The 26663-nt window shown below is 42.9% G+C and overlaps 1 protein-coding gene across 3 annotated transcripts in view; it reads left to right on the top strand.

The window, feature by feature from the left end:
- The window catches only part of NOL10 (nucleolar protein 10), a 112696-nt gene extending 88331 nt beyond the window's left edge, over positions 1–24365 (top strand). For all 3 annotated transcript variants that reach the window (XM_053588926.1, XM_053588928.1, XM_053588925.1), the window contains 4 exons: positions 5998–6171; positions 6448–6695; positions 18152–18254; positions 23095–24365. In XM_053588926.1, the coding sequence (XP_053444901.1) occupies positions 5998–6171; positions 6448–6695; positions 18152–18254; positions 23095–23214 (645 nt within the window). In that variant the 3' untranslated portion in view covers positions 23215–24365. The remainder of the gene's footprint in view (positions 1–5997; positions 6172–6447; positions 6696–18151; positions 18255–23094) is intronic.
- Positions 24366–26663: the final 2298 nt, after the last annotated feature.

Below are 26663 nucleotides of genomic sequence, written 5' to 3'. Positions count from 1 at the left end.
TCTCAGCAGCTCAGGCAGAGCTATGTGAAGTGTCTGGGCCCTGTGCGTTCTGTGTCTGGAAAACCACGGCAGAGATACGTGAATAGCCTCAGGAATTATTAAATACCAGTAAGAGCTTATGTTAAAGTAGTGATTCATCTTTTTAGGGAAAAGATATAATTATGTGCAGATACTCTGGCTTGGATCAGGTAAGTGTTGGGGTTTTTTTATTTTGTTTTTTTGAGACAGAGTCTTGCTCTATTGCCCAGGCTAGAATGCCATGGCATTAGCCTAACTCAGAGCAACCTCATATTCCTGGCTTAGAGCAATCCCCCTGCCTCAGCCTCCCAAGTAGCTGGAAATATAGGTGCCCACCCCTAGGCCAAGCCAGTTTTTCTATTTTTAGTAGAGACGAGGTCTTGCTCTTGATCAGATGGGTCTTACACTCCTAAGCTTGAGGGATCCTTCTACCTCAGCTTCCCAGAGTACTGAGGTTACAGGCTGGAGCCACCACACCTGACCTCCATACCTAATTTTAAAGAATAAACATTTCTTCAAGGTTTGTAGGAGCATAGGCTAGTCCATAGTCCTCCTTTTTCTCCTAACCCTTTCCCCCATTTATACCTGTTCTGAGACAACTATTGCCTTTTTAGGTTTTTTTTTTTTTTTTGAGACAAGAGTCTTACTTTGTCGCCTTCAGTAAAGTTCCATGATGTCATAGTTCACAGCAACCTCAAACTCTTGGGTTCAAGCGATTCTCTTGCCTCAGTCCTCCCAAGCCTGGGACTACAGGCGCCCACCACAACTCCCAACTATTTTTCGAGGTGGAGTCTCTCTCTCACTCAGCCTGGTCTCGAACCTGTGAGCTCAGGCAATCCACCCTCCTCCTCCCAGAGTGTAAGGATTACCTGTGAGCCACCGTGCCCGATTCTTTTATATATATATAAATATATATAAAACTTTCTCTTAATATTGTCGGTAATATCACTTAACTTTTTAGTGTTAGGCATTGTATTGATAACCTTCCCACCCAAAGAAGCTATATAGTAATATCAATTAAGTCAGTATTCAGCGTTTACATGGTTATAACTAGGCAATGCTATTTACAAGCCAATTCAGGGTCCATGGTAATCTGTGACTGCATTTCTTGAGCAACCTTTATTTCCTCTGGAGTTAATAATTGTCTTTGTTTTTTTTCTAAGTAGTTATTAATTACCCTTTCTTTACCTTAGACCTTGTCTAAGTCTCATTTTGAGGTATTTATATAGATCAGACTTTACCCTTATTTACCTTCCTAAAGAAGTGGATTTGAGACCTTACCACCCTCTTCTGTTCTGAACTGGTCATGTTCTGAACTGGTCATCTTCAGATCCTGGAATTTCCCTTTACCATTGTCCTGGGGGGGTCACTCCATATTGGATAAGGAATTTTAAGAACTGGGTGGTACCTATGGCTCAAAGGAGTAGGGCGCCGGCCCCATATACTGGAGGTGGCAGGTTCAAACCCGCCCCGGCCAAAACTGCAAAAAAAAGAAGAAGAATTATAAGAACCTTCAGTTTCCTGAAGGAATATAGTTTCCAACCTAGTATTTTCTAGCCGGACAAGCAGTCAGGCAATGTGAGGGTGTGAGGTAAAGATATTTTCCAACATGCGAATTCTCAACAACCACCAAGTACTATGACATGCTACTTTTCCTCAGGAAGTTACTAAAGGGTCTGCTCCTCTAAAATAAGACAGTAAGCCCAGAAAGAAGAAGTGTCCCAGGAAATCTCACATGGGAGGACTGTGCTGTGCTGTGGGCCCATTTTTAGTCTAGAAATCTGGCCTATATGCTAATGGCTCTTTTTAGAAACTTAGATCTTTGGTACTGGAGAATTTTCTAGAAAAAAAAAAAAATCTTCATTGGTTTTTCCTGCCATGATCCTTGCTTATTTGTTCATGATTATAAAAAGTATGACATTAAAAAGCTGAATGAAAGCAGGTGGGAACAGGTCCCTCAGTCTCTCTCTCTGTGGTAACTTAACCAAACTGTCTGTTTGAGGAAGCTGAAAATATTATTTTCCAGGTCTTCATCTGGCTGGTCTGGTGGCTACCAGCATTCTGAGAACTGTCCAGTCTAGGTCACGAGAGTTGGGGGTGTCTGAGGAGCAGTGGGAGGCACCCCATCCTCGCGTGGCCAAGCCCCCCTTGCTTCTGCAGTGCTGGGGGGTCCCCTTCCTCGCCCTTCTCCAGGGGGAAGGGGGCAGCTAGGCTTTCCAGAACTGGGAGTGGAATTTTATGTAGACTTCCTCTCTTGCTTCCAAATTGTTATTGCCTCTTGTTTCCTTTCTTCCTCATCCTTAAGGGTTTGTGTTCTTTTTTAAAGCCCCCTTTCTATTGTTGTGGTGGGGTTTGGGAGAGATTTAGAAGGAAATTATTTGTGTTCAAGCAACTGTCTTAACTCAGTGGTCTGTACCAACTTAATTTCATAGATATCACATCATTGAAAGAATTAATTTATTTGAAATGGCAAGCATTCCTCTTATCTGCTACTATGTTGGGGAAATATTATGATAAAGATCTTAATCAGATAAACAAAACTCTTTGAGGCAGGGTTGTGCACATTACTTAGTGTTTTCCGTATGTGAATGGTGTGTGTTGACGTGTTAATCACGTTATTTGTAGGTCAGATCACTAGCCAGACAACTTGTAAACGACTATAGAACATTACTAACTGTAGCTCAGCCTACTTTTTTTTTTTTTTAAGGCAGTTGTGAAAACAAACAATTAGACTAGGAAAAATCCCTGGGGGAAATATTTTTACACCTATGTCAGAAGAGTTTTTATTTTATAATGTTCATCTAATGTATGTCTTTAGTAAATACAATGTGTTTGGTTTTTTGTTTGTTTTTGAGACAGAGTCTCAAGCTGTTGCCCTGGGTAGTGCCGTGGTGTCATCATAGCTCATAGCAACCTCCAACTCTTGGGCTCAAGCCGTCCTTTTGCCTCAGTTTTTACTATTTTTAGTAGGGGGTGGGGGGTCCCTTTTTGCTCAGGCTAGTCTCGAACTCGTGAGCTCAAGCAATCCATCCACCTCAGCCTCCCAGAGTGCTGGGATTATAGGCATGAGCCACCACATCTGGCCAATGTGTTTTAAATTAAGAAAAAAAAAATCTGAAGCATACCAGCAACACAATTTTTAACATTTCTTTCTCATTCATTAAAATTTAAGCCTGGGAGTTGGAGGTTGCTGTGAGCTGTGTGATGCCATGGCACTCTACCGAGGGCCATAAAGTGAGACTCTGTCTCTACAAAAAAAAATATATATATATATGATTAATACTTTAATAAATATAAATAAAATGGAAAAATTTACTCTTGGATTTTTATTTTTTTATTTTTTTGCCTGAAAATACATACTATGCACATAGCTGCTCATTTGAAAATATCTGGTTCTTTGGCAGTATCACCTATCCCATATTTACAGGTGATTCCCAAACTTACATTGTGGCCTTTCTCTCCTGAGACCTGCTGTGTCATTTCCTGACCCCTAACGGTGTCCCTCAGAATCCTGGCTCCGTTTTCCTTGTGCCACAGACATAAGCGCTCTCAGGTGGCACGTGGTCTCTCACCCCTTACTCCTCCTCCACCTATTTTTCTAATCCTTGCCACAAGGGACCCCAGCTCATGCCACCAGCAGCTTTCTAGTCAGTTGAACTGAATGCATGCTTCAGAAGTTCTAACCTTGTTTTTAACTCTTTTTTCTTTCTTTCTCTCTCTCTTTCTTTCTGACAGAGTCTCACTCAGTCACCCTGGGGGTGATGACCGTGGCAGTGTAGCTCACAGCAACCTCAGACTCGGGCTCAAGAGATGCTCTTGCCCCAGCCTCCTGAGTAGCTGGGACTATAGGCACCTGCCACAATGCCTGGCTGATTTTTAGAGACGGGGTCTTGCTCTTGGTCAGGCTGGTTTCTAACTCCTGAGCTCAGGCTGTCCTCCTGCCTCCGCCTCCCAGAGTGCCTGTTTTTAACTCTTAACCCTTACATCTCATCTATAACTGGATCTATCAATTCTAAATTTAGAAGTGTATCTCATAAAAGTTATTTCCTAAGAAGTACTTGTTAGTGTTTTTATGTTCCCATTGTGCTAATTCAGGCCCCATCTCTTTTGCCAGTTTCCTAAAATGGCTTCTTAGTCTTCTGGTGTTGCTGGCTTCTCCCTCAACAGTCCGTCTGGCACCATGGCAGTGGGCTTTCAAAACAGTTCTAGTTGTTACTGGAGAGTTGTGAAGCCTGTGTCTAGGGGCTTCCCTTTGCCTTCAGAGTGGCAGTCATACTATTTAAAATCCTTTACAATCTGGCCTAATCAAAAGATGATTTAGCAAATTGCACCATTTTTCTTAGGCCCTCGGACTATTCACTGCTCCTTAGTCAGATGGAGATGATCTTTCTTCAGATTTGGAAGAAATCTTTTGGAACTTACTCATCTGTCAAGCCTACTTCCAGATGCCGTGTCCACATGCCTTTGCTGGGATGTCCCTTATTGGGATGACCTTGCTTTGTTCCTATGGCAGCTTAAACTTGGTTGAGCAGCCTTCCAAAGGTTCCTGGTAGCATCCTGTGTATGTGGTTTTTTTCCCCTTTGTTGTCTTCTTTACTAGATAAGGATCAACTAGACTTTGTCTTTCTTCTTTGAGTCTTGTCTTAGAAATGACATTTGGTCAGAGAAGACTTGTTGAATTCAAAATCTCATAGAATTTTAGGTAAGGACTAATTGATTTTAAGGTACAAACAGGTAATTAGTAGGCCAAGTTCCTTAATGTCTTATGATTTGTCAGGTTTTTATATAGCTCTGTCACATAAATACAGTATTCAGAAGTCACCCTCCTAAAACCTTAGCAGGAAAACTTTATAAGTCACCCTCCTGAAACCTTTACTTTCAGTGGTGGAGGAATAGGTGAGATCAGATCTATTGTGTAGCACCAGAGTCTGTCACAAACACTTTAGCTTTTTCCAGCTATGTTCAGCCTGTTTACTTTGATTTGAAAGCCATTCTAAGTAGATTGTTTTATCTGGTGTGCAAACCCATAGCAGATAAAGAACAATGGAGAGTCCTAAATTTGTAAGATTCTCTGTCATATGGTTAATAACCATGTAAGTTTGCAGTATGTTTTAGAAAACTTTTTGTTCAAAAATGGTACAAATAGGGCGGCGCCTGTGGCTCAAGGAGTAGGGCGCCGATCCCATATGCCAGAGGTGGCGGGTTCAAACCCAGCCCAGGCCAAAAAAAAAAAAAAATGGTACAAATAAAAAGGAATTTGTTGCCAGTCCTGAGCTATGCAAATGTGTCCTATTAGCCAAAGTTTTGTTATATGAAGGATCCTTTGAGGACAATTACATGGCCTGGGGAAGAAAATAGATGACTCTGTCTTATAACGGACAGAAACATCCCTTATGCTTCCAAATAACTCAGGTGGGGTTAGTAACCTTCTGCCACCAGGCCCCCTCTACCCTACCACAGTCACTATTGACTTACCGTCTGTGCATACTTCTCCCAGTGTAGGGACATGAAGTTGAAAGAATCCCTCTCTTTAACTCAGTGTGATGGCTATTTTAAAAGCCATCTTTCAAAAAATTATGATTTGTATTTTGTTTGTTAGGTCACCATAGCTTCAGATGTATTTTCTTGAAATGTATTTTTTTTACAGCAAAAATGTTAATTAAAGAAAATTCTTTCAATGTGTTAAGCATAATGTTTGCCAAAAGGGTTTATTTTTAGCTTAATGTGTGTAATGGCCAAGAAATGTAGTTCATCTGCAAAGTAGATTAATAGAATATGTTTTGTTCATGGGAGATAAAATCCATGGGCAACTGGAAAGTTCTGGAAACTCATTCTAAGGACATTTCATAATGAGTTAATAATTTATGCTTCATGCAGCTTATTGATTTGTAACAGGATGGATGTTTTTAAACTTTCTGGTCAGATTTTATTCAGCTGTTAACTTAAATTTTTACATACTTTTCTCTGTTTTTCTTCTAGAGCCTTCCTAACATTCTCAGCGATGATCGATTTAAAGTTATGTTTGAGAACCCGGACTTCCAAGTGGATGAAGAGAGTGAAGAATTTAGGCTTTTGAATCCACTTATTTCAAAAATAAGTGAGAAAAGAAAGAAGAAATTAAGACTCTTAGAGCAACAGGAACATCATGAAAAGGTAATGTAGTCCTTACTATTTAGGGTTTGCTACTGTTTCTTCAATATAAAGTTTTCTGTGTGATTTAGAAGAATCTTTGATTTTACTTGATGTAATTAACTACATATTAGTTATTTGTCATGTGGCTCGGGAGTGCATCTTGTTTAAAGGCATTTCTTCCAATGCACACAAAGGAGAAGCTGTCACATACCCTGACGAGCTAACATTGCTGGAGAGAAAATAATATGCCGGTGTGGTTGGGGGAAAGGAGCTGCTGCTTACTATTTTTATTTTCAGGAAGACGAGGAAGAACTGGAAGGAAAACCAAGCGATGCAGAAAGTTCGGAGAGTTCAGATGATGAAAAAGGCTGGGTGGAGGAGGTCAGGAAGCAGCGCAGACTGCTCCATCAGGAGGAAAAACTGAAGCGGCAGGAGCGGCTCAAGGAGGACCAGCAGACGGTCCTCAGGCCCCAGTTTTATGAGATCAAAGCAGGAGAAGAGTTCAGAAGCTTCAAAGATTCTGCCACAAAGCAGAAACTGATGAAGTGAGTAGCACTGCTTTAGTGACAAGCTGGCACGTGGTTGAGCCCTTGCCTTTCCTCCTTGGCACATGGCCCTAAAGATACAGTTACGTTGCTTTTATTTACGTGGGAAGTAGTGGAAGAGTGAAGGTATGGGGAAAGCCGGACAGGAGTGATGGCAGCAAGCCCCCCGCGGGCCTGTGCAGAGCTGACGTGCAGTAAAATGCCGGGGTAGCCCTGCCAGTGTGCGGAGTGGACTTCAGCCTGCTGGGGAGCTGTGAAGGCCACGCTCTTTTATTATTCTGGATCTTCCCCTGTGGAGTTCCATAACCTGCACACAGTTACCTTGTTCTGTGCCTTACACATCAGTGCTTTGAAGCCTTTTGGACAGTGGTAGTTAAGAGGCGACACAGTCTTTGCCTTGTCACAAAAAGTTATTTAAAAAAATTAGGATCTCAGTTATGTTTACCCCATCCCAGTTTACCTGATTACTGAAAAAGTCACTTGGAAAATTGCCAGAAATGTTAAACCTTTTTGTCATTGGTGCAAGGATCACTCCGCAGCACAAAGAGTAGCCTTAAAGGTTAGTCAGATACACAGAGATAGGAAGTAGAATAGAGGTTGCGGGGACCGGAGGAGAGGGGGTTAGTGTTTAGTGGGCACAGTTACAGTGTGGAATTATGAAAATGTTCTGGTGGTAGTTGGTAGTGATGGTTGCACAACTGTGTGAGTACACTCAGTGCTATTGAACTCTCTACTTAAAAATAGTTAAAGCATTAAGTTGTATGTTAAAAATGTTTACCTCCTGTGGCTCAAAGGAGTTAGGCGCTGGCCCCATATGCCGGAGGTGGTGGGTTCAAACCCAGCCCCAGCCAAAAACTGCAAAAAAAAAAACAAAAAAAAAAAAAAAAAATCACCCTTCCAAAAAACAGAAAGTGATAGTATTGGGCTGGGCACGATGGCTCATGCCTATAATCCTAGCACTCTGGGAGGCTGAGGCAGATGGATTGCCTGAATTTACGAGTTCGAGACCAGCCTGAGCCAGAGCAAGAACCCATCTCTAAAAATAGCCAGGTATTGTGGCGGGTGCCTGTAGTCCCAGCTACTTGGAGAATCTCTTGAGCCCAGGAGTTTGAGGTTGCTGTGAGACTCTGTCTCAAAAAAAAAAGTCGTATTATTGGAACAATCTTAAGTTGTCGAGAATTTTAAGTAAGGAACGAACTAGGTACTTGAGTCCAAATTGTGTATAAAGCTCTAAATTGTTTAAGTTTCTGCTTTGAAGATTTCCAGGCAGGCTAAGTGCAGTGGCTCACACCTGTAATCCTAGCACTCTGGGAGGCTGAGGCAGGTGGATGGCTTGAACACAGGAGTTCAAGACCAGCCCGAGGAAGAGTAACACCCCATCTCTACAAAAAATTGAAAAATAAGCCAAGCATGGTAGCACACATTTATGTGTGCAGGAGGATCACTTGAGCCTAGGAGTTTGAGGTTGCTGTGAGCTCTGATGCCACAGCACTCTACCCAGGCTGACAAGAGTGAGACTCTGTCTCAAAAGAAAAGTAAATTTCCAGGCAAAGTTTTGATGTTCATGATTTGGATGCAATAGACAGTCCCCACAGGTGTCTTGAGAGAGTAGTTTGAGCATCTGAGGAGCTGAGGGGAGCAGGTTGGGGAAAAGGAGGAGCAGGCAGGATAGAGGGGCTCAGGTTGGGTCAGCGCCGTTCCTCGTCCAATGCTTGTCTGCCTCTCAACTTCCCACTCCTCTCTGGAAGGAGGAGGAAGACAACGCATTGTTTCTGGAGTTGAGATATGTCCTACTCATCTTAATCTTTCCATTTTGTAGCGAAGATCTAGGACCCTGATGTAGAGGAATCCTTCACTTTACAATCCAGAAGCATCTCAGAATTCTGGTTCTGATTAACAAAGAAAAGATATATTAGTTAGTAAAGAAGCTAGTACAGTTGACCCTTATGGTTGGCACTGACCACCCCCCAACAATAGTCAAAAGTCAACGTAGAATTTGTTACTCCCCAGAAACTTACCAAATAATAGCCTACTGTTGACTAGAAGCTTTAACAGTCAACATTCCATTAATACACATTTTGTTAAATTTTATGTATTATCCACTGTATTCATACAGTAAAGTAAGTTAGGAAAAAAGTCACTTAATAAAGTAAGTTATTAAGAAAGTCACAAAAAAGATAAAATTTTTCCTTTTCATTAAGTGGAAGTGGGGCATCATAAAGGTCTCATCTGTCTTCCCCTGGAGTAGTCTGAGAAGGAGGCAGAGGAGGCTTTGTCTGACTGTCTCAGGGATCGCAGAGGTAGGTCAGTTGAAGGGGTGGGCACACGTGGTGAGACTTGTATTGAAAAAAATCCTCATATGAGTGTACTTGTGCAGTACAGACTGTTCAAGAATCAACTGTAATGTTCTTTTTTTTTTTGGAGACAGAGTCTCACTATGTTGTCCTTGGTTAGCAGAGTGCTGTGGCGTCACAGCTCACAGCAACCTCAAACTCTTAGGCTTAAGCAATTCTCATGCCTCAGCCTCCCAAGTAGCTGGGACTACAGGCACCCATCACAACGCCTGGCTATTTTTTGGTTGTGGTTGTCATTCTTTAAGCAGGCCCGGGCCTACCTCAAACCCACCAGCCTCTCCAGCCTTGATGTGTGTGGCCGGCGCCCTAACCACTGAGCTATGAGCACCAACCCAAGCTGTAATAGTCTTGATAAATTTTGAAGATGTTTTCTTTACCTACCAACATCACTTTTTTTTTTTTTTTTTAAAAGACAGAGTCTCACTTTGTCACCCTCAGTAGAGTGCTATGGCGTCACAGCTCACAGCAACCTCCAGCTCTTTCTTGGGCTTAGGCGATTCTCTTGTCTCCGCCTCCTGAGTAGCTGGGACTACAGGCATCTGCCACAACAGCCGGCTATTCTTTTGTTGCAGTTTGGCTTGGGCTGGGTTCAAACCCTATACCAGGCATCCTCAAACTTTTCAAACAGTGGGCCAATTCACTGTCCCTCAGACCGTTGGAGGGCCGGACTATAGTTTAAAAAAAAAAACTATGAACAAATTCCTATGCACACTGCACATATCTTATGTTGAAGTAAATAAATAAAACAGGAACAAATACAGTCACACCGCCTCATGTGGCCCGTGGGCTGCAGTTTGAGGACCCCTGCTACCCTCGGTATATGGGGCCAGCGCCCTACTCACTGAGCCACAGGCACCGCCCCAACTTCACTTTTTCAAATGACAATTTTCGTAGGATATAATTCACATAACATACAATCCCCCATATTCTCAGAGTTGTGCTGTCATCCTCACAATTTTCTAACATTTTCATCACTCCAAACAGAAACCCCATCATTAGCAGCCACTCACCACTTACCTTGCCCCGTCTTCCAGCCTAGGGCAATCACCAGTCTGCTTCTCCGTCTCTGTAGCTCGGCCTATCCCGACATCTCTGCTAAGTAGAATTACACAACGTGTGGCCTTCTGTGCTTGGCTTCTTTAACTTAGCACAGTGTTTCTAATGTTCATCCATGTTTTCTGTTGTTGAGAAACAGTCTCACTCTATTACCCTGGCTAGAGTGCGTGGCGCCAGCACAGCTCACAGCAACCTCAAACTCCCAGGCTTAAGCTATCCTCCTGCTTCGCTCCAGAGTAGCAGGGACTACAGAGGTGTAGCACAACACCCAGTTATTTTTTTTGTATTTTTGATAGAGACAGGGTGTCACCCTTGCTCAGGCTGGCCTCCCAACTCCTGAACTCAAGCCATCTTCTATCCTTAACCTCCCAGAGTGCTAAGATTACAGGCGTGAGCCACCACACCTGGCCCATGGTGGTCTTTTTTGTTGTTGTTGTTGTTGAGACAGGGTCCCACCCTATGCCCCCGAGCAGAGGGCAGTGGCCATGGTAGCTCACCACAACCTCAGACTCGGGCTGTTGGCACCCTGCTGCCTCAGCCTCCAGAAGCCGCTGGGATTACAGGCGCTCGCTGCGGTGTCCATCTGGGTTTTTCCATTTTTTTATGAGTCGGGGTCTCACTGTCGCTCAGGCGAGTCTCGAACTCCTGAGCTCAAGCAGTTCTCCCTCCTCAGCCTCCCACAGTGCTGGGATTACAGACGTGAGCCACTGCGCCCGGCAGTAGTCTTTTTATTTGTTTTGTGGGGGGGGGGTTGTTTTTATTTATTTATTTACTTATTGCTGCCCTAAGGCTCTGCCAGCTGATTTTTGTTTTATTTGTTTGTTTCTGAGACAGGGTCGTAATACTCTGTCATGTAGGCTAGAGTACGGTGGCGTCATCGTAGCTCACTTCAGCCTCAGACTTCTGGATTGGGCTCAAGTGAGACTCCAGTCTCTGCCTCCCAAGTAGCTGGGACTACAAGTGGACGCCACCACACTGGCTGGTTTTTCTATATTTTGTAGAGATGGGGTCTCATAAGCAATCCTCCTACCTTAGCTTCCCAAAGTGCGGGGGTTGTAGAAGTAAGCCACGGTAATAGGAGGCCATGATTTGGAGGTGTAAGATCTGACTAATCTCACTAATATTATTCCTTTTGCCTGAGGTCTGAAGCAGGATGTGAAAGTATGAAACAGAAGAATACAAATTAACATTTAGGAGTAAATAATAACAAGGTGAATCACTGCAGCTAAACATTCTGAGTTAAATATCACTAGGTTAAACATTCTTTTTGAGAACTATGTGATAATACTTGTATGTGTGGGGGCTTAAAGGAGAAATCTTGTTGCTTAAGTAATAACCCTTTGTTACGAGTAGCCTGCAGTTTGTTAGCATTTCAGCACAAACTGCATATTTATTTCTAGTCATAACTAGATCATTTTGGCAAATTCTTAGCTTGCAATATATTAATATTATTTAATGAAGCATTGAACCATTCTCCTTAAGAGAACAAAAGTGACTTCTTATGTTTATTCTGGAAGTTAACACAAAGCACTCAACAAAAGATAACATCAAAATTGAGTGTATTTTGTTTAAATGTTCACTTGGACTTGCCCGGCTTTAAAATTATTTCTATAAAAGGAAAAGTAAATAGCAAATGGAAGCCTAATACTTGTATGAGTTGTCGTCTTTGCTTGGCACAGTCATATGGCTTTAGATAAATATGTGTGTCTGTCAACATGCATTTTTAAGCTTTTCAGTATGCTAACTTTGTGAGCTTATTCTTCTCCCTGTCATCTCTCTCACCCAGTCATCCATCAAGCCTTCACTGAGTGCCTGGGGTGAGCACAGTGCCATTCTAGACCCCAGGATGGGAGGGAAAGGCAGCCTGCAGCACTCATGGGAGTGGAGCACAGGAAGGAAGGGGCTGAGCTGGGGGGAGTCTCAGGCTGCCTTTATAGGGAGGGGCTGTATGGAAACTGGTCTTTGGAAAGATGTAGGGCTGAGCACTCTGAGCAGGGTGGGAAGGATGGCACTCTTGGCAAAGGAGCGGTGTGAGCACAGGAAGGCCGTAGGAAGGGCGGCACTTCCCTGCAGTGGGGACAGCCACAGGCATGGCTCAAAAGTTGCGTCCCCCAACCAAACACTGGAAAGCTGTGGAAGATTTTAAAGTTAAGATTAACATGATCAAATCTATTCCAACCTCACCCTCAGTATTAAAAATACTTTTATAATAAAAGCAATGCATGCTTGTTGTAGCAAATAAAATTAAAAGTACATAGGCATTAAAGTCCCTATTTTCTGGAACCCAATTAACAAAATATCTCAATTTTAGAAAGACAGTATGGGGTAAAACTGGACACCAGAAACTAGCTCACAACGATTGCAGTAGCCCCAGTCAGAAGGACTGGAAGGCTGGACAATGGGTAGAGAGAGACAGATGTACTTGGAGCCAAACTCTCCATTAGATTAAGATCAATAAAGGACAATGGTGGCTAATAATCTCAAAGGAGAAAGGGACAACCAAGGATGATACTGATGTCTAGCAATGTAGGAGGTAAAAAAATACAGAATGAAAAACAGGTTTAGGGCTAAAAGTGCCATAGGGAGCTGGGTTCTGAGCACATTAAATCAATAGAATCCTCATGCCTTCTTAGTGAGGTACAAGAAACCAATGGCATGTCCGTCGGGGCCCATGAAGAGGAGGCCAGAAATGAGGCTTTGAGAGATGCCAGCTTTACTGTGTGGCCAAAACCATGGAAAGAAAAGAAATTTACCATAATAGTAAGGTGAGGGCTAAGAATGAAACCCTGGAAAAAAATAAATATCTTTCTTGCATCCTTTGATTAAAAACTGTATACGTCTCTTTAGAAAAATTGAAACAACTACAAAATAATATATAAAATTTCAGGAATATCACAGATCTGCTGATTACCTAGGGCTAAGGAGGTGATGGGGAGTTGAAATGCTACAGGGTTTCAAAGAGTTGAGGGTAAGCTGGGAAGAGCTGAAGGTGGCGAGTGTCTCTGAGAAGGGAGTGGTGCCTGTGTCCAACAGAGCAGAGAGGTCCAGGCATGAAGGTTGGGAAAAGCCCAATGGGAGGATGGCCTTACTGGGACTAGTTTCCCAGACAGTCTGACCAAATTTCTGATTGCAAAAGGTAGATGAATAGGAAATAAAATAAAAATTATGAATTTTAAAATTATAAAATAAAATAAAAATTATAAACAATTAGTGTAGACGATTCTTCTAAGAAGTTCTGCAGTGAAAGGAAGGGGTTGATTCTAATACTTGATGGGAAAGGTTTTTTAGGTTTTAGCGGTGTGATTTGTTAGGAGGCAGAGGAATCAACCACAGAAAGGGGCAGGAAGGAAAGGAGAGAATTGAGTCCATTGACAAAGTAGAGTTTGATAAGAAATCAGGTGGAAATGGGGCCCAGAGACTAGCTAAGGCGGTACCCTTAGTAAGGCAAGGTATACACCTGCAGACATGAGAGAAAGAAGTCAGGATGCATGGAAATAATTATGTTTATAGGTAGAAAGATCTGGATGTTCGTGCTCCTGGCCTCAGTCAGGAGTCTGGGCACGTCAGCCTTCTCTGGTATCTGGGCAGCACGGCCCGCCAGGCACAGCGCTGGAGGTGTCTGCGTTGGTGAACAGTGGAGGAAGACAGTCCTTAGAACTCTAGGTTTCAGCAGACGAAGAGACCTTCTCTTCCTGGGTAATAAATACCCGGCTGCTGGGTGGCCCATTCAGTTCAGTTTATGAAAGCATTCTTTGAAGTGCCTACCCTGTGGTAGGTCCTGGTAGGCCTGTTTTTAAGACAGCCTCTGCCTTAGAGGAGCTCATCTTTCTCTCCAGTAGTTTAGTAGCTCTTGGTGGGCTTCTTATGTCTACAACATTATCCACTTTGGATAATAACATGGCACATTTTTACTCTTTGGTTGATTTTCTGTACTGATTGTGGATAAGAGCTAAAGTAATGCAACTGTGTCAAGCATTTAAACTAATTTCTAAAGTAATTTAATTCTAAACATATACTTTAAAAATAGAAAATCTTTTATTGTCCAGGTAATATGTGCTGGGTGATGTATATATCGTCAAGCCATCACCGTAGTACTTAGGAGTGCACGCTGACAGCGAAGTCTCCTTGCCCACGCCCCCCTGAACTCAGGGCTGCATGTGCACGATCCACTTCTGAATATGGCCATATTTACATGTCCAAAATTGTAACTTTTCTTTCTTTAACTTGAATGGATAATACTCACCATATTGCTTAACTTGCTCTTTGTATTTAACAGTCATTAAGTCTTGGAATTATTTCTTTGTAAGTACAGTAGGTCTATGGCTGCATAAATGTTTCATAAGATGGATGTACAATAATTTATGTGACTATTCTCCTAATTATGGATGTTAAGTTGTTACTTATTTTTCTCTTACCATTTTCACAGTTAACAAATGTGCGGGTGTTTCTTTAGAATATATTCTTAGTATTGAAATTTGCGGGAGCAACAAGTGTGTGATAGATTCTGCCAAGTTGCCCTCCAAAAAGGTTTGCGTGCTTTGCACTCCGCCCGAGCGCCTGCTGCCCACCCTTGCAACAACAGCAGATTTGTATATTAGGAACCTTCTTAAATCCTAGTTATGCTGATGGATGAGGTGTCACATTTCATGATTGCTTGAATTTTTCTAGCTCCCAAAATAGGGCCTTTGAAGCAACATATACAAACTGAAAGCATTAAAATAAAGTTTTTAGTAACCTTTATGGCATGCCTTTCAGAAGCCTATCTTTTCACCATAGTTTAGTGTTTGTGAAAGTTAGTTGTGTAAGACAAAGTACTTAAAATCGAATTTCAAAATACTTAAAATTCAATTTAAAAACACTTAAAATTTATCATTTATCTATGGAATCTCTCCATTTTCTTCCCTTTGGCATAGACTATGGAAGGCTAACTCCTTTATTTTAGAGTTAATTTAATTCTTCTAAATTCTATTCTAAATCTTTCACTTTCCTACCTCCCCTTCCATGCAAAGTGACTAAAACATTCTCACTTGAAAAGCGTTATTTTTTAGTTAAAAATTTCTATTTAAAGATGTGTGTATGTGTGTTTTAAAACCTCAAAGAAGTAAACCAATCAGATTTCCTGAGCATCTAATAAACATCTGATTTGCTTTTTCCCCTCGTAGTGCATGCCTGCTTTTCTATTTTAAGACAGCTGCACTAATTCAGATTCTTCCTCTGAGCACACTCTCCATCCCGTACTGAGTGATTCTACTCACTTTCAACTTTTCAGAGGTTTTATCTATTTTCTCAGCATTCACCACAAATTTGGGAATTTTTTTTATTCATCTGGTCCCAATTAGATTTTTCCCTAAAATTCTTAACTTTACTATCAATGAGAAAGTCCCCCACGGCCGACAGACCTAAAGCCTAAATGTAGAAAAGACAAGAGGCAGGACGAGGACTGTGACATCCTCCTCTGTCCTCCCTGCCCAGCTGCGTCCTGTGGGGTGGGATGCCCAGAAGAGCTTGCGTGTGGCTTTCTGCATTTTGTTTATCTGTTCAGTGGGGAGTTTTCAGCTGCTTTAAGGCGATGTCTGCTTCTGAAGTCACCTCTGACCACAGTCGCGCTCAAGAATCGGGCTGTGGAGCTGCTGGTAGCTGTAAACTGACTTTCAAAGGGAGGGAAGTGGGACTTCTTTAATGTAGAAATCTCTACATGCAGTCCCTGACTGTGTCTGATCTTCTGCCATGGCTCGTCTTAAAACTCAGCTTGTCTTTCCAAGTAGCCTAGACAGAACAAGTTTTTACAAGTTGCAGTTGAAAGTGCATCGAGAAAAAACCAGAATTTGTGTGCCCTATCACGGAGGAAATAAGGTCATTCTTAAAAGAGTAGTAATTGCCCATAATTTACTTGAAAAGTCTTTTTCTTCCCCAATTAGTGTTTCGGGGTGCCATCTTGTCTCAGTGGCTCCAGATAATCAGAATTCCTATTAACTGTACAATCTCAGAGTTTGTAGCTATCAAAGGGCAAGAGTGAGATGAACAGGTTGAGAAATTTGCTTAGGGTAACAATTTATATGCCTGCTAGAAGCAGTCTCCATGTTACTTCTGAATTCTTATTTTATCAAAAGCTAAACTGAATTTTAATTTCATTTGGTTTGTCATGTAGAAATTTATAATTTAGAATACTTAATGGACAAGCTTCCTGAATAAACTTTGTAACTCAAATACTGTCTGGCATCCTGGAAGCCTGAAATTCTTATATTGGAATCTTGGTTTTAGACTTGAATTCTTATGCGGCCTGAGGCCGGTCACTTAGCATCCTACCTCCCTTTGTGCCATCTAGGGAGGGTAAATGCTGCTGTCTGGGGATGTTGAAAGGATTAATTAGTTAGTCTGTAAAGAACTTTGAAGATGAAAAGTACTTTAAAAGTGCTTCTTAATAACATTATTGCTTAGAAAAGAGTGCCACTTGTATGCTAACCACTTTGTCTCAAATTATATTAAAGATATGTTTAGTACATTACTAGCAGATAAGTCTCTCATGGTGTGAACATCAAACATTAGCTTCAGAATTTCAAAGGAGCTTCGCTTTGTCTTAGGGATCATTTAGAAGCTGTGTTCTACTCAGTAATTACTTACAAAGATCTTATTTCAGGGAGAAGAAGACCCTTTCATATAATTTAGGTTTTATTTCTTTTTCCAGGCAGGTTTTTTGTAATTAACGTAAAAGGGTACATTGACCTTGGTTGGCATGAGGAGAGTAGAAGATGGAAATGTGTTGGGTTTTGTTTTTGTTTTTTTTGAAGAGAGAACAGAGTAGAAGAGAATCATATTCTTTTTTTCTTCCCACTCCTGTCCCCTCAGTCTTATCACAGGGACATGCATCTGTTGCTTAAGCCATTTCTAGAAAAGTTAGAGTACCTATGTAAACATACTGAAAGTGTATAACTTTAGGCTTGATTCAGTTTATTTGCTTCTAAACAAAGTTAACACAAAGGGCCAGGGTTCTGATCTATAATAAAACATCATAACAACATGCAATGAAGCATTATCTAATTGGTACAAAATTCAAATTATTGGGAAGCAGAGGCAAGATCGTGTTACTATACTTGTAAAGATGATAATGAATTGCAGAGCACAGCAAACTATTACCATAGGCACATTGTATAAAGAGACCCTAGGAAAGTGTGATCGAGAAATGAAATGGGGGGCGGCGCCTGTGGCTCAACGGGTAGGGCGCCAGTCCCATATGCCGGAGGTGGCGGGTTCAAGCCCAGCCCCAGCCAAAAAAAAAAAAAAAAAAAAAGAAATGAAATGGGCTGGGCTCAGTGGCTCACATCTGTATCGTAGTACTCTGGGAGGCTGAGGTAGGAGGATCCCTTGAACTCAGGAGTTTGAGGTTGCTGTGAGCTGTGCTGACACCACGGCACTTTAACCTGAGGAACAGAGCAAGTCCTGTCTGGGGAGGGTGGGGAGAAAGAAAGGAAGAAAGAAAAGGAAATAGATTTAAGATAAAGATAAGATTTGGGATAAAATATGTCAGAAAGAGTAATTCAAATAAGAAATTGAAAGCAAAGACACCTGGAGAGATAGGACTCAATCAGATGGAATTTGCCCAAAGTGTGCAGTTTTGTTTCCTTTCAGTGTAATCAGACGGATTCGTGTTTCAAGTTGTTCTTACTGTGGGATACGTAGTGACTTGTAATCCACTGAGTTAAGGCTGAGTGAAGGAAAAATCAGAAGTATTATAGCTCTTCTCTGTGGCTTGACCTGAGGACTTAATTCGTATTCACTCCTTTGTAGAAGGTGAATGAATTGTTAAAATATTCCCATACTAACTTGTGGATGGTTTAAGTATAAAATGGTTTAGAATCGTAAATGCCACTGACCATTAAGAGGCTTCAAAAATATATTGCTTCAAAAAATATATATATATATATTGCTTCTAGGTTGGCTTCGGAAATATGACTAAATTTTTTTTTGAGACTGTCTTAAAAACAAAACTTTCAAATGGTAAATTAAAACAATACCAATTAATGTGTCATTCTTTTTAATTTCCTTTAGCAAAACCCTTGAAGATCGTTTGAAAATTGAAGCAAAAAATGGTACATTGAGTGTATCAGACACCACTGTTGGCAGCAAACAATTGACATTCACATTAAAGAGGGTAAGTTTTTTATGTTACTTTTTAATTCACAAAAGAAAATAGGCTTTCAATAATGTTGTATGTGTGTTTAGCCTCAGATCCTACCTTTCCAAGCTTTTCTTCTCTTGAGTTAGCTGTGTTCCCTGTTCTAGCATGTTCCCTGCAGCCCCTCCTGGCTTGATACATGCCTTGACCAGAGCACAGCCAGGAATGTGGCTGGTGTCCCAAGGGAGGCAGGGAGGTGGTGGCCCTAGAGTTGGCACTGTTGATGAAGCAACTTTTGTGGTTCTTGGTTCACTGTGTGGCCTGAAGGAAGGTACAGCCTTGTAAAGCAAAAGTCCTGACCATCTAAGGATAGAAAAGAATGCCTTGCGCTTCCATGGACTTGGAGGAAGACCAGAAATGGGGAGCTCTAAGGCCTCGTAGCAGCCGTACTTAGCTTGCCCAGACACCACTCTCCAGGGGTCATGCTAATCTAAATCAATTCATACTATCCACTTTCTTAACCATCTGTAATAATGCCTGTTGCACATTGTCAGAGTAATAACTTACTTAAATATTTGTTATTAACTAATGAGTCAAACAACATGGTTTTAGGTCACAAAAAATTTTTTTCTTGTTCACAGCCTGTTCTCAATATAGTCATCAAGTAGAAAAGAATGACAAAGATTTCACCTCTGATTCCTTTTAAAAATCGAGACATAATTCACATACCATGAAATCCACACTGCTAAAGTATACAATTTGGTGGGTTTTAGTGTATTCACTAAGTGGTGTAACCTCACCTGAAAAAATGCCCTTGTACCTTTCCACAGTCACCCCATCCCCACTCTCCTGACCCCTGGCAGCCACTAATCTACCTCTGTATCTTTTTGTCTGTTCCAGACATTTTATATAAATGGATCACACAATATGTTTTCTTTTACAGCTGTCTGTTTTCAAGGTACTCATGGTCAGCCCTAGTTCCCTTTTATGGCTAAGTAATCCTCCAGTGTAGAGAGATGCTGTATTCTGCATATCATTTGGGTTTGTTTGTTTGTTTGAGGCAGCGTCTCACTTGTCACCCTTGGTAGAGTATGGTGGCATCACAGCTCACAGCAACCTCAAACTCTTGAGCTTAAGCCATCCTCTTGCCTCAGCCTCCTGAGTAGCTGGGACTACAGGCGCCCGCCACAATGCCTGGCTATTTTTAGAGACCAGGTCTCGCTCTGGCTCAGGCTGGGTTCAAACCTCTGAGCTCAGGCAGTCCACCTGCTTTGGCCTCCCAGAATGCTAGGATTACAGGCCCATATCTATTCATGCATCAGTTAATGTTTCATTTGTGTACTTTATGACTTGACTAACAAACTTCTACTTAATTGAGTTTCACGTAAGTTTTACTCAGGGACTTGTTTATTTATTTATAGAAATCTCTTTATAGTGTATGTTATACTCAGGTAAAATTTTGAGTATTTCCAATATTTTCCTATGTACCTTCTAAAATTTTAATAAAATTCACAGGGGAAAAAAGTCTATGCTTTAGTATTATTTAAAATTATATGATAACAAATTGGGATTACGTCCTAAGTCTGATGGTACTTTTTTTTTGCAGTTTTTGGCCAGGCTGGGTTTGAACCTGCCACCTCCAGCATATGGTGCTAGCGCCGACTCCTTTGAGCCACAGGCACCGCCCCTAAGTCTGATTTTAAAAGAACATTTCATTCAGTTTCTTATCGAGGCTGCTGCTACCACCAGTGTACTACTTTGCGCCTCTCCTCTGTCCCTGTGGCAGGATTGTTGTAGGCTACAGTAAAAATAGCCAGGGGTGGGGACAGCAAGGAGGAGGCAGGACTGACTTGGAGAAGAGCCTACGGCCCCTAAGTTGTAATGCCGTGGTCACATGGTGGCAGAGTCTGCCAGTGCAGCCTTTGGAGAGAAGTTCATGGTGGTGCTTTCTCCCCCGGGGAGTTTGTCCGCAGAATGGCAGCTGGTGCTGACAGGCTCCTCTCTGAGCTTCTGCCTTGGTGAAGAAGGCCTGGCAGAACTTCCCAAAATATATGCCAGGAGATGTAAATAAAGACACTGGAGGACTGCTTTGCCAGCAGACTGATAGGGAGGGAAATGCCTTGGACTGATGTCCATACTGAAGGTTACTAACTTTTTTTTTTTTTTGCAGTGTTTGGCCAGGGCCAGGTCTGAACCTGCCACCTCTGGCATATGGGACCGGCACCCTACTCCTTTGAGCCACAGGCGCCGCCCAGGCTTACTAATGTTTTTACCTTAAAAGTTCCTGGGCAGGGTTGGTGCCTATAGCTCAGCCTATAGGGTGCCAGCCACATACTCCGGGGCTGGCGGGTTCGAACCCCACCTGGGGCCTGTCAAACAACAATGACAACTACAACAACAACAAAAATTAAAAAAAATAGCCGGGCATTGTGGTGGGTACCTGTCATCCCAGCTACTTGGGAGGCTGAGGCAAGAGAATCGCTTAAGCCCAAGAGTTTGGAGTTGCTGTGAGCTGTGATGCCACGGCACTCTACCAAGGGTGACATAGTGAGACTATCTCAAAAAAAAAAAAAAAAAAAAAAGCTCCTGGGCACCCTTTTTATCTTCATTTAGCATATCATTTTTCCAAAATTATATGAAGAAACACTTTTTGGGGATACTGTTAACATGAAGAAACCAAATATCCTATAATCAGTGTTGGCTCACTTCGCACAGATCTTGATGACAGCTGGGAGTGTGCAGTTCCCCTCAAGGTTTCTGGGTTTTCCCTAACACATGCACATTGATGCTGGGGACAGACATAGTCTTGTCACCGCAGTTCTCAGTGTACTAAAAGACAGTGGGGAAAAGCGCTACGCATCGAATTGTATCATTAGAACTCTGGGAAGTGCTTCACAGGAGGACAGAAGGTTGTGAGTGCTTGGTGAGGGACCCAACTTGGCAAAGTTTAGTAAACAGAGGACTGAACTGACAAACATTTTTATTTTTAAAAAATCCTTGTAACTATTGCGTGGGAGTGAGAGATAGTGGACAGGAGGCAGAGACCCCGAGGAGGGCAGCTACATCACGGCTGGGTCAGGCAGGACAGGCGGCAAGGGGGAGGGCCGCAGGAGTGAGCGCCCCGGACGGTGCACAGCGGAGGAGTTGGCAGTGTCCCCTGGAAAAATATCCGGCATGTACTTGGAAAAGGCACTTGAAGAAATGGTAATAGTCAGAAAGGGAACTTAGATTTTTCAACCTGTTTAAGAGCTTCCTGGAGGAGGAGTTCATTCTTTTTGGCATTACAAACTGCCTTCCTTTCTCACTGTTCCTTCACCCCAATCTTTATTTGGGTGATAGCCACAGGAGGTGAATGTGGAGACTTTTTCTTCGAGAGTAAAATACAAATGAATATTTTGAGGTGTGTGGAAAATAAACTGGAGGGGAACAGATTCCGTAGGTGTTAACACGGAGCATGTTTCAGCTTGTTGGACTCAGGCCCTGACAGTGGACAGCGCCTTCTCAGCTCACCCTCTGTGCAGTTCCAACAGCTAAGAGTTTCTTTTGAGGTTTACATTGAGGAGTTTGTATTTTCAAAACCATCAAATGTGTTTTAAAGGTATGGTGGCAGGCGCTTGGCTACCCAGGAGGCTGAGGCAGGAGGATCACTTGAGCCCAGGAGTTGGAGGCTACACTGAGCTGTCTGTGATCATGCCGCTGCCCTGCAGCCGGGGCCACAGAGCGAGGTCCCATCTCTGAGAAAAAAAAAAGTTAAAAAAGAAAAACCTGCAGAGCTCTTACCTTTATTATGTGTTCTGCATCAGTGCTCAGATTCTAAGGATTTCTGCTGGAAACTGCCAGAACTATTTGGGGTCAGGCTTGGGGTAGAGAGGAAGGAGTATTGAGAACAAATGTGGATCCCTTCATAGCCTCCAGCCCAATAGTCCACACGCTTTTTCTAGCTATGAATTTGTGAACCATCTGCTGAGCTTTTACCAGTATTTAACAATAGCACATCACTGCTTTCAGGGGCAGTTCAATTTTTTGGAAACAGCTAAAAATTCTTTGGAACTGGTTATGCTGAATGAATGCTTTATCAAGTGTGGGTAATAATATACTTTCATACACATAAGGTTTTTTGTGTGTGTTTGCTTTTTTGAGACAGAGTCTCACTTTGTCACCCTGGGTACAGTTCTGTGGCGTCACAGCTGACAGCAACCTCAAACTCTTGGGCTCAAGTGATTCTCTTGCCTCAGCCTCCCATATAGCTGTGACTACATGCGCCTACTACAAAGTCCAGCAATGTTCTGGTTGTAGTTGTCATTGTTGTTTGGCAGGCCCGGCCTGGGTTCGAACCCTCCACCTCCGGGGTATGTGGCTGGTGCCCTAGCCACTGAGCTACAGGCGCCGAGCCACACATAAGTACTTTTTGTTTTATTTTTAGGACTGAATAAACTAATGGTTCTGGCTTGTAAACAAAAGACTTCTAAAAGAGAAGACCAGACGTTTTGTAAGCAAATAGCATCTTCTTGAGGTGGCTTTTTTGTAGCCCTTTTAAAATTTCCCAGTAGTATTTGTGTGTTGGTTGAAATCCAGTCTCTTACTTTGTAGTCAAACCGATCTATCTGGGCTCTTCTCCCCTTGCCCAGGGGGTTAGGATTTCTGCTTTTAAAGCAACAATGAAAGTCGGTCTTTGTCCTCCTGTTTCTGCCCTGGCAGCATTTGTCAGAGCAGAATCTAGGTGGCCTGAAGATGGGCCCTAGGCCCTGTGGGCGGCATTTCTCCAAGCAGCAAACCCAGGATTGAGGGTAGTGCTGTTGACATTCTGATGGTTACCAGAAAGACTTACTAGAATTTTCTGTCTCTTTCCCTGTACTCACTTAATTTTCTTGTTTAGTCTGAGCAACAGAAGAAACAACAGGAAGCTGAGAAACTACATAGACAAGAAAGGAAAAAGCTCCGTCGCTCAGCTGGTCACCTGAAGTCAAGACACAGAAGAGGACGGCCGTTTCATTGAACTTGGAAGTGATTCTACATGTGATTAGGAAGGAGCACATGTTCCCCAAGTTGATCATCATTAGGGCATAAACATAGACAAAGGAGTGCACATGTTTAAAGTTCTGTGTAACTTCTTGCATATGGAGGTAAAGATTCGATAACTTGTCCCCCTGCCTCTGCCAGCGCCCACCACATAGCCCCAAGGTGCTGTTGTAAGTTACTGTTCCCTGTGAACATTGTCTTCCCCCAGTTTTAATCATGTGAGCCAGGTTGTTGTTTATTTAAAATTGTAAAATGGGCGCCATGAACTGAAAGATTTATCCTGCAGTGAAAACAGAGGTCTATCATGTTCTAAGAACTTTTTTCTTATAATGCCTGCTGCCATTCTTGATTAAGCCACCCAGAAATACCATCCCTGTCTTACTTGCTATCTGTGTGCCTGCCATGTTTGTGTTTATAAGTATAAGCTGGTAAGTGTGTCGGCTTGTTTGTGTATGTGTTTAAGATTTTTTTAAATATTTTTATACCGGCCGGGCACAGTGGCTCACACCTGTAATCCCAGCACCTGGGAGGCCAGGGTGGGTAGACTGCCTGAGCTCACAGGTTCGAGACCAACCTGAGCCAGAGCAAGACCGCATCTCTAAAAATAGCAGGGCACTGTGGCGGTGCCTGTACTCCCAGCTACTTGGGAGGCTGAGGCAAGAAAATCACTTAAGCCCAGGAGTTGGAGGTTGCTGTGAGGTATGACACCACGGCACTCTGCCAAGGGTGACAAAGTGAGACTCTTGTCTCCAAAAAAAAAAAAAAGTTTTTATACCAAGAAAGTATATAATTTAATGGAACAGGCTGAGACTACCAAATCTGAAAATCTAAAACGTTAGAACACCAACATGATCTTGACAGGAAATGATCATTGAAGCATTTCAGATTTTGGATTTTCGGATTTGGGATGATCAGCCAGTAAGTATAATACAAATATTACCACATGCAAAAGTTTGCAAATACTTCCAGTCCCAGGCATTTTGGACAAGGGATACTCATGTAATGAGAAACAAGACATGGAAGATAGCTACTGGTTATTCTTTCTTTAAACTTGGCAGAAGTTTTTTTTTTTTTTACTGTTTCTTAAGTGCAAATAAGAGGCAAACTTGTGGAGAAAACATTTATAAATTTGTGGAGAAAACATTTATAAAAATAAATACTTTCATTTGAATGGTTTCTTTGAGAAAGACCTATTCCTTGAGTTAATTTGAAAAATAACTTTGGTACCCTTAGTTTTCTGGGCATTAATGTGATTTTGGAGGTACTTTCATACATTTTTAAAGTTGCTTTATGTACAATTGAAATAGTAACTCTCTGGACTATAATTGATATAATAATTTATATCAATTTAGAATGTTTTAAGCCAAAAGTCAGAATGCATTAATTAACATAATCACTTGGGAGCATGCAATTGGCCTTAGGAACACCTAGAGTCACGGCTCCAAATTTAGTCGGGTATTTCTCTCTCCCCCATTCTTCCCCTTTTCCTTCTCCACCTCCCTCTCCTCGCCTTCCCTCTCTCCCCCCTCTCTCTCCTCTCCCCCTCTCTCCCCTGTCTCCCCTCCCTGTTCCTCTCTCTGCCTCTGCTTTCTTCCTCCCGTTTCGACATTGTTCCTTATCTCTTGACTTCTCCCCTTCTCCCTTTTCTTGCCATCTTTCCGGCACTCCCTCTCTCTGCTGCTTTTGTGCTGACTGGTTTGCCCCACTTGCAGGGCAAACAGCATGGGCCATGTGTCAACTTCTAGGAAGAAGGTATGTGTGGCATGTAGGCGGCAGTGGCCTTGTCTGTGTGGGTTCTGAGAGGGATCTTGTTAATGGGCAGCCATCCCCCCTGCTCCGACTGTTCCAGGCCCTGCTACCGACAGCTTCCCTTTTCAGCTTTGTTCTCCCTCAACTCCTGCTCATCACCCACCTCTTCTCAAAGGCGCGGGTTAGCACCTCTTTCATACCCTTCTGTTGCCACGCTGCTTTCTTAAGGGATGGAGAGTTTTAAAAGCTAGAGAGGGACACTCTGCTGGCTGGAATTTGTCCCCAGAGCTTGGGTGATTATGCCCTAGACCCATTTCCTGAGGTCAGGTTCTTCCACAGCTATGCCTGGCTTTCCCAGGCCCCTGTGTTCCTTCCTTCCTTTGGGTGACCGCTTTGTGTGGGGGCCAGGATACCCCAGTACTAAATTCCATAGGCGGAGCTCTGGGTTAGCAGAAGGAGCTCACTGGCTGTGTGACACTGGGACTCTTAGAAAACTGAGAAGCCGGGCGGCACCTGTGGCTCAGTGAGTAGGACGCCTGCCCCATATACCGAGGGTGGCAGGTTTGAACAGGGCCCTGGCCAAACTGCAACAAAAAATAGCCGGGCATTGTGGTGGGTGACTGTGGTCCCAGCTACTTGGGAGGCTGAGGCAAGAAACTTGCCTAAGCCCAAGAGCTGGAGGTTGCTGTGAACTATAACGCCACGGCACTCTACCGAGGGCAACAAAATGAAACTCTCTCCAAAAAAAGAAAAAGAAAACTGAGAAGCCAAACCTTCAGCAGAAGGAGGAGAGACTGGGTCAGTTCTGGACAGCTGGAGCTGGTGATGTGGTGGAAAGAGCTGGGCTTTGGAGCCCCACTGCCCCGGGGTTGAATCCCAACTCTGTCCCTATCAGTTCTGTGTCTTTTGACTATTTATCTCTTAGAGTCTGGTTTCCTCCTAGAAAATCAACCTAATACCTGGTGTTTGTGAGGATGACATGAGTTGCTTATTGGTACAGCACCTGGTGCCGTGTGAGGCTCACGAATACTTACTAAAGCTGCTTTACGGTGAGGTTTTTCAAGAGCAGGGGTTCCCCTCTGCTTTTCTTCTGGAGAATTCCTTAAAGGACGGATGCTAAGTCTGTGCTGACCAGAGAGCTACACAGATGCTTCTTCCCGGCTTTGCTGGCCTCTCAGGGCCTAGATTTTTCTACCTGTTGCACCCTTAAAACAGACGCACCCCCCTCTTCAGGGCTCCCTGAAGTACCTGCTAGGATCCTCACTTTTCTTTGAAGTTTCCTGTTTTAAATTTTTATGCAAGTTTTCTACTCCATGATTTTTCTGCATGTGTAATATATTTATCACTCATTCACCACAAGAAATGACCTCGTTTCTCCTGGGCCTCTGTGTCAGGAACATGCGCCCAGGAGTGCTCACGGACCAGCAAGAGAAGCGACAGCCTTACAGCGGGGTCTGTGGCGGCCGGGTGCTCACATCGGCGTGTGCTGGTGGTTCCTGAGGGGCCGTTTCTCCTCTCTCCTCTTCAGATCCCCTCGGGGTCTGACGGCCCAGACCTAATGGCCAAGTGCTTTTTTCTGAGGTTGTTTTCAGCAGTTAGTCTAGTGGTGACTTTGGAGAGAGAGACACCTGGCTGAGAGAGGTGACGGACATTTAGGATCCCACCTGGTGGTGGCCC

This window comes from Nycticebus coucang, chromosome 4 (assembly GCF_027406575.1).
Source record: "Nycticebus coucang isolate mNycCou1 chromosome 4, mNycCou1.pri, whole genome shotgun sequence".
Taxonomy (NCBI): domain Eukaryota; kingdom Metazoa; phylum Chordata; class Mammalia; order Primates; family Lorisidae; genus Nycticebus; species Nycticebus coucang.
This window is presented reverse-complemented; position numbering and strand designations above follow the sequence as displayed.